This window comes from Pholcus phalangioides, unplaced genomic scaffold (genome assembly GCF_987345545.1).
Source record: "Pholcus phalangioides strain wild (caught in Gottingen) unplaced genomic scaffold, Ppha-v1.0 ptg000018l_1, whole genome shotgun sequence".
NCBI lineage: Eukaryota > Metazoa > Arthropoda > Arachnida > Araneae > Pholcidae > Pholcus > Pholcus phalangioides.
In genome coordinates, this window is record NW_028301611.1 from 17671740 (window position 1) to 17692186 (window position 20447).

A 20447-nucleotide genomic window follows, 5' to 3' on the forward strand; every position below is an offset into this window, starting at 1 on the left:
TATTTCAATTTTTTTTTCATTTTTTAAACAAAACCTAATCCGTTAATTGGGAAAATAATCTTCTAATTGAATTTTTCGGATTGTTTTCAAAAATAATTCATAAAAGACTGAATTTGATTTCAAGTACAGGGTGTCCCATAAATTCAGACTTATTTTAAAGAAATCCAAAAATTGACATACCTGGATGCAGTTGGTGCCTTAGACTTATAACAAACACACACACACATTCCGACATGTTCTGACACAAGAAAAAGTAGTTGAAGAACTCACCGATAGGTGGAACTTCATAGTGCTGTTTCCTCATAATAAAGATTTTAAGTGAAAGTCCAGAAAATTTTTGAAGTGAAAATACAGTCTTCATAAAATAAAAAAAAAATCTAAATTTTTATACGGTCCCCTTTTCCTCTAACTTCCGAAAACAAAGTTATTTCCCTGTATCTCCTGAGGCCTACAGAAAAAGTTCCATGTTTCCAAGTGCCATATTCGCGGAGATATTTGAATTCAAAAACCGGAGAGAAGTTTTGATCATTTGATCATTTTTGTCGCACCACGGTCATTTTCTGCACACAAGGGCTAATTAGACCAGGACCTACAATTTATTGCCGATTCCGAACGGCAGGCTTGTTTTTTATATTCATCGAGAGGTTGGTGCGCTAACCCCTCGATGGGGGAACTCCCTGCGGTAGCAATTTTTTGCTGCGGTCAAGTCGCCGTTTTTTGTTGTACCCCTGTGTCAGGAAAGTTACCTGACAAGGACGAACAGGGTATCGAACTCGTGGCACCTCTAAACATCCTTCGGTACTTTAGGCGAGTATCTTATCGACTGGGCTACCGCGCCCCTCCGGAGAGAAGTTATGAAAGAACAGCAAGAAAACTAACGGACAACGCTCATTTCTCCCCAATCCTGCTGTTCTTTCCCAACTTCTCTCCAATTTTCGAATTCAAATATCTCCGAATGTGCGCTATTCGCGCGCGGGAGAGACAAGGCAACAACTTTCTATTTGTAAATTAGAGGACAAGCGGACCGTTCAAAAATTTAGATTTCTTATTTTGTTCCACCCTGTATTTTCATTCTCAATACTCGCACAGGGTAGTTTTTGAAGCAATTTCTGAGCAACTTTTAAATTGCACATATACCTCTACGACGGATTGTCGGTTCATGAGATAAAGGGTGCATTATCGCTTTCAGGACACCCTGTACAAAGGAAACTGTTCAGTTCATGAAATGAAGCAAAAAGATTGTGTGAGGATTTTCACCGACTCAATCTTTTTTAAATTTTAAAATTCTAAAATTAAAAACAATTGCATAGAGTTTTTCACAATCGTAAAAGGCATGAGACCACTTCTCTAAAGACTACGATGGTACAAAAAAAAAATGCATTTGGTGCAGTTGCTGTAGATGCTTTTGTGCTATTTTGTTGACGTGTCGCCAAATAGTGCCACCTGTCGGTGAGAATTTAAACTTTATTTTTTATTGCGTCGAAAAAAACCCTACTCCTCGACAAGTCTAAAGGCACAAACCGCAACACGATACATCAATTTGCCCATTTTTCATGATTGTTTTTTTTAAATCTGTCAAACTTTATAGGACACCCTGTATATTTACATTCATTTTAAACAGATATTCTCACAGCATTCACATGCGAAAGACCAGCTCAAATCCAACAGGGCTCTATGAAGTGTGAACAGACAAGTTGGAGATAGTAAGTAACTAAATTAGATGTTTCAAATGTAATGAATAATTAATCATGGCCGTCATCTCATTGGGTACTTTGAATATTGAGTAATATACTATGATCAAGGTTTCTCCATATCTAATTTGGAAGATTGATGCCAGTACATCCTCACCATAAAACATACATGATTCACGGAGTTTGTTATAGTAATCAGGAATCATTAATTGTACAGTAATCAAATGAACTTAGTGAATGGGTACAAAAAAATGACGCGAATATGCTATGGTAAATCGGTTACTATTCATAATAACCGGCAATTATGCATACTTACTAGTTGCCTTGATAAGTTTCGATAAATTTTTCATCTTCACCGGCAAATATGCATACACCCAAACTTATTGGTTAATTTGATAAATATTAAAAGAATTATCACTTTTGCCGTAGATTATGCATAATAACCAAGTGTCGTTAGTAAATTTGATATATACTTGAAAGTCATCACTTTTATCTATGATTGTAAATCATACCTAGGTGTAATTTGTGAACGTGATAAATATGAAAAAAGAAATCAAATGTGTCTAGTGCGTGCGACGAATATAGTCTGACCCGATATAATGATAACAAATTTTGCGATCGTAACAACCCCCTCCCCGATATAATGATACCAACGATGCGACGCTTGAATATTGAGCATAACCACTGATAAAAGTGATAAATTTAGTGAAATTTATCAAATTTGCCAAAATTATTGGTAATTATGCATAATAACCTCATTTACGACATTTACCGTTACGAATATACGCTAGCTTTGTGAAATGATGTGATTGATCGTTATACAGGTAATAGTCTCTACTCAAAAACACCACGATGCGCAATGCATCACAGTATACCAGTGTTTCCCAACGTGACACCTTATATCACCGAATGGGACGGGGGGCAAAGGAATGATCCAAGGGGGGAGCAGTAAAAGCTACGGGTATAACATAGAATTCTATGGGTTATCTCGCATTGCCCGGGAGGGGGGGGGGGCGATAGCGAAAAAAAATTTGAAGAAGAAGGTTATGGAACAAAAAGGTTGAAAACCCCTGCAGTATATACGATACCGCAATAAACAGTGAACTACAAGTTTTGCACCACAATGGCGCAATACGCATTGCACCACAGTTTAAGCAACGCACCAGAACATGCAGTATAGCATAAAAGGTGGTACACCACAACACGCAATACACCTCACTAAGCCACACACAAAAAGCAATCACTGTAATACGTACGTCTGTGCCATACGCAGAACTGTAAGCACGCAATCAATCACAATACGCGATGAAACCTCACTGCCCATTTGGTGCCGCACGCATGCACCTGTCGATACATCTGACTATGTGATCACTACGTAAATCAATACGTAGGGTGACCATACGTCCCGTATTTCCCGGGAGTGTGCTGGTATTTTCTGTATTTTTGGCCGTCCTAACTTTTTGGCAAAAGTGTCCCGGTTTTTCCCGTATTTTACACGACACCTACTTGAATTTTTATTCTTTATTGAAGTCCAAGATTGAAATTATTTTTCAACTCATAAATTATATTATGATAATTACAGCTATAAATGATAATATTAATCTCCCACATTTGTCTTGGAGAACGTTTTGTTTTTCGTGGAATTCTCATTTTAATCCACTGTAATTTGCAGTAATGCTTCATTTTACCGCCATTGTGATTTTTCGGTAATTTCAACAATATTTGACAACTTTGTTCGGATTTGGCGCCATTTTTGGCGATAATTGGCGATGTCCCATATTTTCCCGTATTTGGAATCCCAATTTCCCTCGAGGAAATATGGTCACCCTATCAATACGTAATCTTAGTACACATTTATATATACGAACCGAGCATGCACCTCGTACACATTACTCTATGGAATTTCTGACGAATCAGTACATGCCGAAATGCGTGTTCTGAGTGCATGTGTGGCACTAACGTATATACGTTGACAGAATTTGTGAAGTTTCTGTAAGACCTACACGCAAATTAAGCGCAGAAAATATCCTGTAAAGTGACAGAAATTACATCGAAATATATGTTTTAAATGGCAAGCTGCAACTGCTGAAGGATATTGGCGAAGTTCAAAATCAAATTGTAACCAAAATTTTTTAGTCGCCAATTCCGTAAATACCATTCTAGCTACAATTGGTCAAATTTACCAAAAAAAACCCAAATTTACCTTGTCCATTCCCAGCTTTCAGAAGAACCTACAACAAACCATATCTATGTTCTATCTAGTTCCGCTTAAATCTACATCCTTTGTTTTGCAATACATCACTGAAATCGGTGTTTATCGAAGTAGGCATCTTATTAGATTTCGGCGACGATTCGATTTTGCACTTCGCCAATCTTTCAGTGCATGTAGCTCGCCATTTAATCAGATAGCCTGATGGACGGGGTGTCACCAAAAAGGTGACGACAATTTGATTTTGTTTTCTACAAAATCTAATTGTCGCCAAAATCTGTAACCACCCATTGAAATAGAGATGATTGAAAAATTATTCTTAAGCAATAAATAACTTTTAAATCAGTTAATTATCGCAATTATTAAATTTGCCATTTCTGCATACATTTATGGAATTGCTATGCATTCCGCATTACTATGAATACTGCATGCGTTTATGGAATCACTATTATTAAATTATCTCAGATAATTCTTCATACTTGTCTCATCAAGTGAAAACGAGTGACAAAGCACTCGGCGCTAATGAGAAGGTAATAATTGTTATAATTATTTATCTACAACGACGAGCAGTGTCGTTTTCTTTCCTCATAATCTCAACAGTTAAATTTCCTTGAAATGTTTTTAGAAATTCTTTTAATTCCACTATCAAGTGAATTTCATAATGAATAGGCCATTGCTTCGAACAGGTAAATTAATTATTTTTCTATAAAATTTAATTACCAGATCTCTATTCAATAAACATTTAATAAAATCCTTGACATTACAAATATATTAAATTCTGTTTATTAATATATAGAAGATAATTTACAAAAAAAGAAATATTGCAAATTAATTAAAAATCAATATCTAATTAAATTAAAGAAACGTGAATGGTTTTCTTTATTTGGTCGTGAAGAGATTTTTAATATATAAATTATAATTAGAAATTCTAATATATAATATATATTTATTTATTTATTGGCTTGCTTTAATTCACAAATATCAATTGAATTTACACTCTCTTCATAAAAAGTAGGCGATAAAAAATATTTTCATTATAATTTTTCAAACAAATTCTTTCTAATAAGTACGAGTAATTTTGATAAATAACTCGCAAATTAAAATCCAATTTATATACATGGTGTTTATAATTAAAGTTCCCTTTTACTCTGGGTAGTTTTTCTCAAAAACTTCATTCGAAAATACAGCCGAAGTTTCGGGATATCTTAATCAGACCATAGCAGATTTATTTAATAAAATAAGTTGATTTTATGTTGATACTTTTAAAAAGCGCCGGATTTATTTCATTTTCTTTCTCTCATGGTCCATATAGCGTATACAGTAGAACCTCTCGATAACGGACACACATGGCACCAAAAGTTTCTCCGCTAATAAGGGAAGTACGATATACAGTGGAACCTCGTTTATACCACTTTCACGTTTGTACGACGTTCGGCTTCGATCGCAATTAATTCCCTATATGTTCCCATGAAAGTGATACACCGGTGATTGTGAATACTCAGTGCTTATTAATCACCAATCGCCTCGTAAAGAAAGTTTGATTGAATTTCATCAAATTAACGCTAAACTTGGCGCGTTTGGTGACAGCTCCAATATGATGTCAAACAGGAAATGTAAAGATATCATGCGAATTGTGGAGATTATTCTAGAAAGATGCGTTTGCCTACATATATGTGGTGCCGCTTTTGCAGAACTATGCAGTTGTAAAATTTTAGTCGGAAGTCAAAAGCGTTTCCTGTAGATCGCATTCTATATGTAGGTCACGTTCCGTCAACATCTCTGCTTGTAAATACGTGCAAATAGCTGTTCTGTGAAGATATAAATCTGTGAAGTCCTGCATTTTGTTTCATCCTCTGATCATTTCAAGGACTTATATGAGAAATTATCCGAAACAAAAATAATATAAAAATCGAATCATATCTATATATAAAATAACATGTCCTGACTGATTCACCATCGCCCAGCCAGAACCACTGAAGATATAAATATCAAATTTGGCAATAGTTCCATTTCATGACGTAAAGACTCAATAAGAATGATTTTTTCGAAATTTGGCATTTAAGGGGGTCAAAAAAAGGGTTCAAAGGTAACGTAGAGAAATCACGCCGAGCAAAAACCACTGAAGCTATTCTCATGAAATTTGGTGATAATTTTTATTTTCTGACGTAAAGACTATGCGACAGGAGGTTTTACGAAATTCTCACCCAAAGGTAACCTTGGGAAATCACGCTGAGCAGAAACCGCTGAAATTCATGAAATTCAATCATAAATTTTAGTTCATGACATACAGACCAGCCAAGAAGGTGTTTTTTTTTTTTAATGGGGTTCAAAGGAAATATAGGGAAATCACGCCGAGACGAAACCGCTTTCTATATTCATGACATTTGGTCAAAAGTTTTATTTCATGACGTAAATACTAATTAACATGACAACCATATTTTTATGGGTATCTTTTTATCAGCCACCTCGTTGGGCATTTTTTCTGTTGTGGCGTTGTATTTGTATTTAATGTCGTAGATTTAATTTTTTACCGGATTCCCGATACACTCGTGAAATGGTCGTACGTGAAAATCCAAATTTCATCGCTACCTCGGAGATTCTATGTCCCATCTCTCGTGCGCCGACTATAACGCCACGTTCAAACTCACTTAACCTGCCATTGTAGCAGTAGTAACCGATCTAACAACTACGCCAGACACTTGTTGTGTTATATAGGCGTTGCCGACCGCAGCGCCGTACTCTGATTGGTTCCATATCTCTTTATTTGCATACGCATGCCTGTACCAGTTTTTTTGGCTCTTCAGTTTAGTATATTTCCACACTACAAAAACTAAATTAAATTTCTTTTTAACCCCAAATTAAGAAAAAAAAGAACTTTGATCATCACAAACTTAATAAGTAAATCAATATCTTTAATCAAGTGTTGTCAAAATTTGGCATAAATTAAAAAAAAAATTGTTTTTAATGAGAAATAAAAACTTGACAATAAAAAAACAATGAAAAAACGAGAGGTTTCTTATTAAATTGTGTTTTTAATTGATTTTTTTTTAGTTTCATTCACAGGTTTTGCATTACTTTCTAATTAATTTCTAATATTTATTTTTCATTGAAAAAAATTTCTCAGTTAATTGCATTTAATTTTCTCCCTCCTCTTATTATACATCAGATTTTACGCAATCACGAGAACAATAATGAATATTGATTCTTCTTCTTTTCATGGACTATGTACCGATAACTTTTTCCCCTTTTTTTAAATAATGTATTCCATAATTTTTAAAAAACTGCGGCTCAATTATTTTTAAATTTTTTTACTGTTTACTGATTTCCTCAGTGAGTGAATAGTTCTGAAATCGTTTGTCTTTAGTGAAAAAATATTATTTTAAATTAATATTCTCTCTCGATATCCTCGATGTAAATACTGAAAAATAATATTCGTCAATAATTAATGTTATTGAATACTAAATTAAGTAAATATCATAACATGGATATATTTTATATCACTTTTAAGGATAATACGGATATATTTTATATAAAAACTGTTATTATTTTATAACATTTATATATTAATTTATGAACATTTTTATTGTATTTATAAACAGCTGTAATTAGTATGGATTATGTCATGTTAATATTTGTTATAATAACTTCATGACATAATATTAGAAAGAAATATTAAAAATAATAACTAATAAAAATATTGTAAATATCTGAAACTGTACTAATTTGTAATTATAATTTTAAATTTGTTTTAAAATTGTAATTAGTTTTGAGAGATTTTGTAACTTGTAAACTACACACAAATTTTTATGATTTTCAAATAAGGAACATTTATTACTTGCTCATTCAAGTTTCATTTTTTTAGATAATTAATGATACCAATTTGTAATAAATTTAAAGTAACATGGTATATGAAATATTCATAGTTTCGTAAAAATTTTAATTAAAATATATTTGTGTTGTATAGTATAGAAAGATAATTAAAAGACCCTATTTTAAAGTAGCCTACAGGCGAAACCAGTGATCAGAAAATTGAGAAATTTTGTGGAGAACTTCCAGAAGTGATGGGAATTTGTTGGAGGGAGAAAAAAATTAGTTGCACATTTCGCCACCAGAGGGCGTTTTGTTAAGAAATGACATTTAAGCAAACGTTTACAATTTCAACAATTTTTACAATTGTTACTGTGACAAAACATGTTCCACATGATGTCTATCATTTTCAGATACCATGTGAAATCGCAAGATAGCATGTTCCAAAACGGGAATAGGAATAAATGTCTAATGAATGTGAAAAATTAGTGAAAATAAAATGCCGAAGAAATAAAATAAAATAAATTGTATCATAAAATTATATTATAAAATAAATTATATTATAAGATAAATTATATTATAAGATAAATTATATTATAATATAAATTACATTATAAAATAAATTACATTATAAAAAAGTATTGTATGTTACACACAAAATAATTTTTTTTTTCTGAAAACAATACATAAGATAAAAATTTAAACAAAACTAAACAATTAATTATACATATATAATGAAATTTATTTTCTTGTGTGTGCGTATGTTCTCTATACAAATCTACCATTTTAGACCGATCGTCCCCAAATTTTGCATGGATACCAAATAGGACCCGACTTGAACTTGATGGCTACTTTCAAAATTCGCTGGAGCCGAGAAAATGCCAGAAATGGGCAAAAAACCTCCGGGCAACAATGATTTGGGGGGCCCCCGACAATCGGTTTTGGAATGTTTACTTTGATTAAACAGGCGGTTTTCAAACAATGCGTTCCAGACATGTTTATGCCTTTACAATGGTTTGTCACTGCTTTGATGCTATCAGTATAGAGAAAACATGGGCAGCGGCCGGGTATTATAGTGGGTACTTAGCAGTAATTTCTACATTGAGTTTCGTATGAATGCATTGAAACAATGGGTCTTTATAAACAACAATACTCGAATGATTTTGCGTACGTATCATTTTTCAATATACGAATTCAATACAGTGGGGTGGTATTTGGTTTATCGAGGGCAAACAAAGACTCTTTACTTTCACATTATGATTGATTTTGAATATTGTCTATTCACATGACCATTGTGGACATAATGGATACAATGTCATGACGCAGTGTAGTTACATTAATCGTTTTCCATATTCCAGCGCATGTACAGGGACATGCAGGGAAGGATATCGATTCTCAAACGACCTCTCAACGACAATAGTCATGGAGTGTCTTTCAGATGGACAGTGGTCACCGTACGGTAGCTTTCCCGAATGTGTCCGTAAGTACATTATATACAAATTATAATAATGGTATAAGTTCTGAACGTCATAAACGAAAGGCTTCCTACCAGTAAACATCCCATTTAGAAGGTTTCATGAAATTCACAAAGAAATTTGCATAATGTACGCGTTCATAAAAATACAACTTTTTCTCTCCGATCCTTCGTTGAATACGAAGCCTTGGAAATGTCGTTCATTTTAATGCTACGGATTTATAAATAACACGTGGAGCTATTGTTCGGTTATGCAAAAAAAAAAAGGAAAAAACCGTCAGAAATTGTGATTCATTATATTTATTTCATTCATGATGAAATCGGAAACTTCATAAATGGCCGCCAGGAATTAGGAATAAAATTCTATTCATTTGCCGAATGGGAAATTATTTCTCTTTCGAATCTTGAAGACATTAAGCAAGCAGGACAGGCAAAAAATAAATAAATAAAGCTTAGCTGTTTTTTTAAATTAAAGAATATGACCGACATTACGTAGACATAACGAAAATTCTGTATTCTTGAGATACTTCAGATGATGGTCATTAAAGAAAGTAGGTTTAGATCCATTTGCCAGCAACATATAGATTAGTTTGAGATCTCTATAATCACTTGAAGTAATTGTAATGTTTTTAATAGAAGGAGAAAATTTTATGATTATTGAAAATCATAAATTGTAGTCTAAAGTGTCGGAAACCGTGATTTTCAGAGAGAATAAAAGGATATTAAAATATATATTTTTAAAGAGTCTAAAGCCGATTTGGTAATTTTAAGGGTCTGGAACTGATTCTGTGATTTCAAGGGTCTGGAACTGATTCCGTGATTTCAAGGGTCTGGAACTGATTCCGTGATTTCAAGGGTCTGGAACTGATTCTGTCATTTAAAATGTCTGGAACTGATTCTGTCATTTAAAATGTCTGGAACTGATTCTGTGATTTCAAGGGTCTGGAACTGATTCCGTGATTTCAAGGGTCTGGAACTGATTCCGTGATTTCAAGGGTCTGGAACTGATTCTGTCATTTAAAATGTCTGGAACTGATTCTGTCATTTAAAATGTCTGGAACTGATTCTGTAATTTTAAGGGTCTGGAACTGATTCTGTAATTTTAAGGGTCTGCAACTGATTCTGTAATTTTAAGGGTCTGCAACTGATTCTGCAATTTTAAGGGTCTGAAAGTGATTTAGTAGAGAAAGGTTATGTGGAAAAAGGTTCAGTAGAGAAAGGTTTTTTCAAAGCACATGTCAAGGTTATGAAACTTCGAGTTCACGAAACTGTATCCCTGAGGATTTGAAACCATGATTGCAAGAGCGAAATTTCGATTGTAACGATTGAAATCACTTCCGTCATTTACAGGGTCTGGGGCATAGACTAAAGATATGAAAGAAATATTATTCTTACTCTGTGGTCTGGGGCAGTCTCTGTCATCCCAATGTCTGAAACTTATTCTTTCAAGGGTCTGGAACTAGTTCTGTCATTTCAACGGGTTGAGAGACTGATTTTGTCAAATCGGCAGCGTATGGTGCCTGTCTTTTTGAGTAATTTTGAGGATCTGAAACGTATTCTGCCATTTTGATGGTCTGAAATGTATTCTGCCATTTTGAGGATCTAAAATGTATTCTGTCATTTCAATGGTATGAAGCGTATTATGTCATTTTAAAGGGCCTGAAGCGTATTATGTCATTTCGAGGGAGCCTGACCATCTTTCTGTCCTGCTAATGGTGTAAAACATATTTTGACATTTCAATGGGAACTGTCCAGGATCTCAAACTGATTCTGTCATTTTATCGGTCTAAATTGGTTCTGTGCTATTGAAGAGCTGAAACTAGTTATATCCTGTTAAAGACCTGAAACTGGTTCTGTCATTTGAAACACTGATCCTCTCATCACATAAACGGTCTGTATAACTTATTATTTAACTTCAAAGGTGTTACAATAGAGATGATTTAATTTCAAAGTTCTGTATAACAGATTTTTCAAGACAATTGCAAGGTTCTATACCGATGCTGTAATTTCAAGAGTCTGATACCGATGTTGTCATTTAAAGGGGTCTGAAACTTCCAGTGTTAGAAATTGCGATTTTAAGGATTTAAAAAACGATTCTAAGACGATGGGTTTTCATCCTACTATTTAGAGGTACTCGAAAAATAATCAGCAATAGCGGAAAAATTGAATGAAGTAATATCGAAGTGCAAACCATTTATCACGGCGTACCCTACATAGGAATACGCATATCTATGGGTGATAATGCCTCTTGCGCCTCTACCGGTGCATACATATCCAGGTGGTTGCACGCTTCCTGAGTGGTTCTAGGAATTTCAAACTTCCTTAGTGCTTCTTTGGCGTAAGTAATTTTCTAAAGCATTCAAAAGTTACGCACTCCTTTTAAGTCTTTGTATAGCGGCTTTGTACCCCGCGACTTCGTAAGTCATACTCGAAGCAGAAAAGGTTAGTAAAAATTCCAAAAGTGTCTATAACCACGATCATAAAAGTACAAAACTGTGACTTTTTGAAAGTTTGTTTACAAAAAGTGGAAATCGTGATTTTAAGGTCTCTTTTAAACATTGATTGTAAGGCTTTAAGTAAGGGTGTCAAACTCCTGGACTCTGGGTCGTTTGTTTCAAAATAAAGCAAATTTTATATATTGACACGCCATTGCTGACGTACCTTTTTCTCATTGGTACGAGTATGTTCATAGGAAGTTGATATTTTCTTTTTAATGCAATACATTTTGCTACGAGGTCGGAAATATCTTCACCTGTTGTGGTTTCGTGAACAGAAAACACATTTCTGAAAATTCTTCAGTGATATTCATATTGCTATTGCAAAACCCGACCTAAGGCCAGGATTACACTATAAAAGTTTGATAAAAGATCTTTTTCAAAACTTGAAAAAAAAAACCACAACCAAGACTATTGGTTGCATTCGTTCTGATGCAATCGATACGTTTATTATTTGTATTTTTCAAGTTTTGTAAAATACCTTTTATCAAACTTTTACTGTGTAATCCCTTCCTGAAAATATATTCGCACATAAATTTTTATCCTTGAGCCGTGTATTAGGCCAGGATTGCAATATGAAAGTTTTAGACATGTTATTTTATAAAACTTGAAAAATGCAATCACTAAGCGTATTGCTTGCATTCCAGTGAATGTAACTAATAGGACTTTTGTTTGTTTTTCTCAACAACTGTAAAATATCTTTAATAAAACTTGTATAATGTAATCCCGGTCTTTAAAAAAGGGACACCATATCCAAAAACTTAATACAGTAAATTAAATTCAGTCACGGCCTGAAAATTTACGTTCCACATGCATCACAACAACGTTTTGCAGCATTTCTTAACATGTAATCGGCTTTAATTCGAGCAGAGATGCGTTTTAACATGACATTACGCAATTAAGAATTCACCTTAATTAAATGGACGTTTTGCGGAGGAGCGGATACACACGCGTTTCCTATACGGAAAAGGACACGGGCGAAATGGACGGGCGGTGAGAGCCGAGAGTACTGTCACGTGTCCGTGTTAAATTAACACCCCCCGGTTGGTTGCGGTGGCATCGGCAGCGTCTGGGCGTTATGACATTAGGCTTGACGACGAAGCGTTTCGTGGAAGTTATTAAATTCTCGATTATTCGTGTGTCACGAGTGCTGTCTGGTTCGGATAATAATGTTCTCTGGTGTGTCTGTTTGTAAGTGTGTGTTGAGTACTGTTCTCTGTACGAGATCCCTGAGAGATGACACGCGAAACCTATAAACGTTGAGGCGTGATAAGTGAACAGTCGTGATCGACTGTCCTTATCATTATTAGTTCAGACGCTGTGTGATAATAGTGTCTTCTGAAAGGGCGAAAATTATCCAATTATGCAACTTGGTGGGGGAAGTGAGGACAGAATTCCTCAGGTGTAGGTTTGTTGACCGTCTGGAGCAGGGGTTTTTTTAACGTCAACTTTCTCGCGGAACACTTGATGATCATAAGGCTGTTCTACACGGAACACAAACATTTGAATATTCGTCCATAATAAAAGTGCATCCCTACTGCTGTCTCACCAGCATCATCGCCCCAGGGCAAAATGAAATAGGACTTGCCACCAATTTTTGATATACATATTTATTGTCATTAATGATTTTGACCTTATCGTGCACCTAATTAACTGAGGTCTCCGCATAGCCCCATAGAAGAGGATGGGGCTGGCAGGGCCCCCAACACAGGGGGGGGGGCAGAGATAAAAAAATGGCCTTGAGAATGAGATGAGAAATAAAAACTTATCTCTCGCAGTTAGGTTACAGCTACGAAATATCGTAAAATTCAAATAGCAACACTCACTTTTATTTATTGCAAAATGATTGGCGCAGTAAAAAACCATGAATGGCGTTGTGGAAACGGAACCAGTATCACCATAAACGACAGCGCAAGACGCAGGCAAAGAAAGAGTATCTCACTAAGGAGTTGGTGCGCTAACCGCTTGGCCGGTGACTTCTGAAGATGTGACCGAAAAGCCTGACCGTTACCAACTCCCTTGGTAGGAATCTTCTTTCCTTGTCGGCGTTCTGCTCTGGCATTTATAGTGATAAAAGTATCGTTTCACAACATCATTCATGATTTTTCACTGCGCCAATCATTTAGCAATGAATAAAAATGAGTGTTGCCATTTGAATTTTACGATATTTTGTTGATGTGGAAATATTAGCATGTCTATATAATATCTGCCAGCAGTTTTTTCAGTTTGTATTAAAATATTTAAAAAAAATATTTCTAATACAGGTAGAAGAAAAACTTGAACACTGTTAGGCGCAAAAAATTTCATATTGTTTGAAAATTGAAAAAAAATCGAAAATGTGTTTTTTTGGAAAATTTGTGTGCACCAACCCCCTTAAGAACCACTGTTCTCGACGTATTAACTACTAATAAACTGTTATGTACACCGCGTACCTATAGACATTTCTCTCAGGAAATTCTAACGAATTGGTCCATGCTGAAATGTGACGAGTATGTGTTATGCACATAACGTGGTTTGCTTCTCAGTAGTGACAGTTATGCGTTAAAGAAGTGCCGCCATCTGTCTCCTGAATTCGTAAGCGACAACCAGGAGGGGTATTTTACCTGTCAGAATTATGCCGGAATTTTCGAATGCTGTAGGCCTGACTGTTCTCTGTTGGGAGACATTTTTTTTTTAATTCATCTAGAGCAGTGGTTCTTAAACTTTTTCATCTGCGATGAAAAATTTTGATCCCAAAATCAACAACGTGATCAGCGTCGCGACCCACGGTATTGTCTCTTTCGAAATTTGGTGAAACCAATGACGTAATAAGAACATTTATTTCTAACAGGACTGTCAGTGGATTTATACGACTCATCTAGGAAGCCCCTTGCAAATCATGGTTTCGGCCATAATCCATAGCTCAAGAATCCCTGGCCGAAAGTGGGTTTGTATACGATTCCCTCTCGGAAGCCCCGGCGTATGAAGTTTGAGTCGTGACCCATAGCTCAAGAATTCTTGGCTGTAAGGGAATTAGTAGAGGATGCTTTTCGGACGCTCCTGCGAATCAAATTTGGGTCGTGGCTCCTAGCAGAAGAATCTCTGACTGTAAGAAAATTCGTACGATCCATCTCAGAAGCCCCTGCGACCGAAGTTTTGGTCGCGACCCATAGAATAAGAACCCCGGATGTAGAGCTATACAGGTAATCAACGAGTACGTTGCACAAAAATATGCTTCTATTCTACCAATCAGCTGAGTGTTTTTTTTTTTTTTTTTTGCAGTTATATTCTTTTTATCAGCTTTTGTTAACCAATTGGGCTGTTAACCAGTTTGTTAACATTTTTAAACATTTCGTTTTGGAGCATTATCATAAACCTGTTGCCGCAGTCTCCGCATTAAATATGATGCGCAGCACAATTCTCGCTAAGATACATCATCGCTGTCTTATGACTCTGATATATATATATATAGAAGACAAGAAGTGTCAGATAGTGTCTGGTGATAGGGACAATCATTCAATGGATGAGCTGAATTCTATCTCCCTTCTTAGAGGAACTCTACGCAGGCCACCTTAGAATATTCATATGGCTGCTTACCACCATGGAGTAAGGGACAATCAATCAATTCTGGTGTCTATCGCGGGGTTAATGCTAGGATTTCCCATTGCTTTAGCGACCAAGAACTTTTTCTTGTTCGTCATCGATAGTTTCGTTCCAGTCGAGTCTTTATTTTCTCTGCATGGAATGCTTGTCGAAACGATATTGAATTCACATAAAAGACAATCTGGCTTTGTTTTCCCAAGGTGCGCTGGGAAGCGGGCTTTCCCTCATCAACCGTCCGTCGTAGAGGTATAGCTTCAGTTTAAGAAATGCTCAAAAGGCACCTGTGCCAATTTTAAGAGGGAAAATACAGTGTGCAACAAAATAAGAATCTAAATTTTTAAACGGTCCCCTTTTGTCTTATAACTTCCACTTAGAAAATTGTTGTTGCCCTGTATCTCCTGAGTCCAACAAAAAAAATCTAACTTTCTAATCGCAATATCCGCTGAGATATTCGAATTCAAAAATCAAAGAAAATTTTGGAAGGAACAGCATAAACTAACGGGCTTCCTTCTTCTTTCCCTCATTTTCATGCAATTCTTTCCCAACTTTTCTTCATTTTTATGAATTTGAAAATTATAAACTTGGAAATTTTTTTTGTTGGCCTCAGAAGATATAGGGCAACATCTTTCTCTTTGAAACTTACATTGAACATTGAAGGACCGGACACACCCCGCTTCCCATCTCAGAGAGATATCGAAGCTTTCCCGGAGGATGGGTGTATCCGGAAATTTATTAATTTATGTGAAAATAACAATGATATACATATATACAATAAATAATCTGGAATAAATAATCGTACAAATTGTGATCATATAGCATCATCCACAGATAATCAGTCCGTAATCGTATTTGAAACTTACAGGAAAAGGGCAATATATAAAAATCAAAGTTTTTTTTTTTTTTGTCACACACTGTATTGTAAGTTTCAAAACTGTTACAAGGTAGTTTTGAACGCTTTTTGAGCGTTTTTTAAATTGGAATCATACCTCTACGAAGAACAGTGGATGAGATAAAGGTCGCATTAACACTTACTGGACACCCTGTATGAAGAAATATTATAACTAGGTGCCCTTTAATCCTTTCCCTGTAGGCTTTATATTTTGCTGACATACTATAGTTACTGAGGTACCTTTGAATTTATCTAGGTACCTATACGCGACCAGTTCGTCTATTTCTGCTTTTTATTGTTCGCAAAAATTTTACGTAGAAACCATCGAGCTTATATTACTGGAGAGAGCATGACATCAGCGGTCCCCACATTGGCATTTCAACTCCTCCAAATAAGAGATGACACTCGATTTATGAAACAATGGTCTTGATTTGATTGAGATCCTTCGAAAACTACCTCTTACTTCATTTCTTTCCGTACAAGGGTGTGATATCTCGGCCTAGAGTAGATGGAAGAAATACATTCTAGAAATACTATGACGCGTTAGGGGAACGCGTAGAAACCTTTTTCGAAAATGAAACAGAGCATTTTACTCGATTTTTTGACCACCAATGAGCAATGTTCAGAAAGAGAAGCTTGAGAGAGAATCGAACCCCTTAACACGTGTAATGCGAGTCTCATGCGTCATCCACTGCACCAACTACAGATAAACCTAGTTGGTTACACTTGTTGAATATAAACTACTGTTTCACCAAACACCAGCTCCGGCCATATCGCAATTTAGTGTCATTAATGAGATGGTTTGGAAATGAAGGCCGGAATCTATCGGTGGTCACCTCAAGTTCGTTAGGGAAAATATCTTATCTATATCCTCCCTCAGATTCGAACCCAGGATCGTGACAGAAACCTTCATGGTAGTAGACGAGCATCTTACCACCACGCCACTCGGGCGCTTCGTTGAATAAACTGGTACGCCACATTTGCTTTCAAAGATGGAAGAATGAAACAGCCTGGAGTTCTAAGAAGACTTACCTTGGAAGGACAGAGAAAATGACAACCTTCTCCACTCGTTTTTTTGTTCCCCTCCCCCGAAAAAGATACCGGTTTCAGGGAATCATCGCTGTTACTTCAAATGTATATCATGCAAATTTGTTGTCAAAAGCCAGTACGTGAAGAGATAAAATAACACTTGCAAAAAATGACAATATTTTTTTCTCACATAATCGGAACACTACAAAAAAGGCATGTATTTCTGAAATTGAAGATAAGGATAGGAACATGAAATTTGTGTGTCCTGGATACGAGACATGCATAATGATATTCGAAACGAAATATCCATTTTATTCCAAAGTAGGAAGGAATAAATCCTCCAACGTATAATCCTTCGTAAAGTTTCTGAAGTTATTTTATTCAATTATATATTCGACGTTGTTTGAAACTGGAATACAAAGCTCGGTGTCTTTAAAAATACACACATTTTCCATTAGAACTCTGCGGAGGATTTTCCTCTATTGCTGGAGGAAGCAACCATTGTTAAAGAAGACGTCACGTAAGTATTTACCCACCCGTTGTCATCAATATAATCATGTATATACTCAACGTGGGTATTCGCTGTTCCCTCTTGGCCAATGCCGAGAAGTTTTCCTGGAACGAAATCCGTGTGTTAAGAGAAATGCTCAAGAGAGAGGATAAGGAATTCGTTCAGATGCGAAAATTATTTTTGTCGGCGAAACACAGATTGAAGTGTTGAGGAGATCGGATTAATTGGTGTTTCAGCTGTCACCAAACAATTTGCCATAAAAGGCGGGCGGGGGCACATGCACGGACATAGGCGTGTGTTGTTCATTTCAATAAATCTCGGCTAATGAAGAGACACGGTTACACCAGGGTGTCATTCTCCACGCACGCGTTCAATCAAAGCAACGAAGCAACAGCTGATGCCTTTTTCTTCGGGGGGTTCGATCCACGGAGCAACTGGTGACGCATATTTTTCTATTAAGATGTTGTTTTTTCTCTCTCTTTCTTGAGGAAAGAAACAAAGAGAAGTCGTTTATAAATATTCAGAAGTGAATATACGATGATTTGCTTAGCTGAATTCGTTACAATGAATCCGGCAATTATGTCTTTTCTTAATTAAATGAATTATAAAAATGAATCGTGAGTGATTCTGTTAATCTGTTTCTTCTACGTCGCCTAGAATCCTGGTATAAACTTATTGTTTTCCATGAAAAATTGTGATTTTAATGAGTCTGAAGCTTTGATTTAAAGATTCTGAAATCGGGATTTATAGATAGAGTATGGAACTAAAATTTTAAGAAAGAGTATGAAACTAGAATTTTAAGAAAGAGTATGAAATAAAAATTTTAAGAAAGTACATGTTTAATGCAATTGTATTATATAATGATTTGAAGAGTCTAAATAATTTTTTGATTTAAAGAATCTGAAGAATTGCGATTCGAAGAGTCTGAATCATTGTGATTTAATGAATCTGGAAATGTCATTTAAAGGGTCTGGAACTAAGATTTGAGAGTCTAAATAATTTTCGATTTAAAGAGTCTTAGCAATTTGTGGTGTAAAAAGTCTGAAAAATTGCGATTCAAAGAGTCTGAAAAATTGCGATTCAAAGAGTCTGAAAAATTGCGATTCGAAGAGTCTGAAAAACCGATTTAATGAGACTAATGCCGTCTTGCAGAGCTGGAAACCGTCATTTTCAGAGAATGCTAAAGGTATTTATAAAGTGAAAACGCTGATTGGTTGAAAACTTCAGGTTTTTTTGACCAATCAGAATTTTCACGCTGCACGCGCTGTAGAAACCTGCTTCTAGGAAAACCTGGCGTTTAGGAGCCTTAAACATTAATTCCATTGGCCTGAATTGGATGTTTGTGACTCTCTTAGAACAGAATTATAAGAATTTTTGTAGCTGCAGTCTTCTCAAGGTTTCGAATTCATTCATGTCAATCTGAAAACCCAAATCGTGATTTTAACCGTCCACTACCAGCAGAGTAAACGCATTCTTTAGATGAATTTCTAACGGATTAGGGCATGTTGGAAAGACTCACGTGCAGGTTCGCAAAGCAGTGTTTCTCAAAGTGTGCGTCACGGCTTTTAGAGGCGTCTCGAGGAATTGATGCATTGATGTTCACCGGTTCAGTGATTTTTCTAGACTATGAAAAATTTTTGAGAACCACTACGATGAGAGATGCATTCTCAACGAATATAAAATTTATATCCAAGTTAAGAGCCATCTGGATCTTACAATTTTGTAAAAATGATAATTATGGTTGTACATTTTCCAATCAATATAATGACTGAATGATTGACTGAAATTCTCATTGCAGCGATGGGTGGAAAAGGAACTGGAGCCAACTACGAGCAGGATCAAAGTAATCATACATTATTTTTTCTAGATATTTGAAATAAAGGATTTAAAAAAATCCTTCAATCATAAAAAATGCCATTGTTTACAAAAGACCAGCATTCATTGCCTAAAACAATTATTGATTTCTCTTTTTTTTCAACATTTTCCTCCCAACCAGTTTCTTTCATGACGTCATGCACGAGGCCACCGGCACCAAGGAACGGAGAAATATACTGTATGGAGGACAGCACACAGTCGTGAGTTTTCATTGATTTTTATACCTTGAGTTTAAGGATCCGAAACCGTAACCTACAGAGAATGAACACACAATTTTTTTACGGATCTGAACCCGTGATTTTAAGGACCAGATACCATGACCTACATGGGTATGAATGAACACGCGAGTATGAATATACGGATATGAAACTGTCTCCTGAGGTGCGAATACGTGGATTTGAGAACCTACTACTAGGATTTTAAGAATCTAAAACCACGATTTCATCCCCCGAGTTCAGGGGTCGATGCTCATGCATTTCTCTCATTTACCGACAGGGGTGTTAGGAACTATTGTTTTGAGGTTCTCACTAATAATGATTAATTACATTTAGGTTATATACTTAATCTTGAGTGGGGATAATCCAGCACCTCCTAGAGAGAGATAGAAAGCCTCGCACTCTGCTTGTGACGTTAAGTAAGTAGTCCATTTTCCCTCAGAATATTCGGGTAAAAAATTCCCTGCTCGTGCCAGTGTCATCGTTGTGGGGAAAAGAAATGATCGGGCACAGAATTGGCGATTTCTATGCCCCACATCCAATCACTATGCGGTGTTTGTGAGCCAATCAAGAAGATTCTACGTCAAAATAAGAAGAAACGAAATAGGATGCTGTGTTTCAAAATGTTTCAAACTTGCTAGGTAGTCTGAATGACGTTTATGGCAAACTG

General features: G+C 35.7%; 1 protein-coding gene across 2 annotated transcripts in view; it reads left to right on the forward strand.

The window, feature by feature from the left end:
* Positions 1-20447, forward strand: part of LOC149071782 (hemocytin-like) — a 218274-nt gene that overhangs the window by 48734 nt on the left and 149093 nt on the right. For both annotated transcript variants that reach the window (XM_089247586.1, XM_089247587.1), the window contains exons 12-15: positions 1622-1703; positions 9066-9187; positions 19486-19530; positions 19684-19762. In XM_089247586.1, the coding sequence (XP_089103712.1) occupies positions 1622-1703; positions 9066-9187; positions 19486-19530; positions 19684-19762 (328 nt within the window). The remainder of the gene's footprint in view (positions 1-1621; positions 1704-9065; positions 9188-19485; positions 19531-19683; positions 19763-20447) is intronic.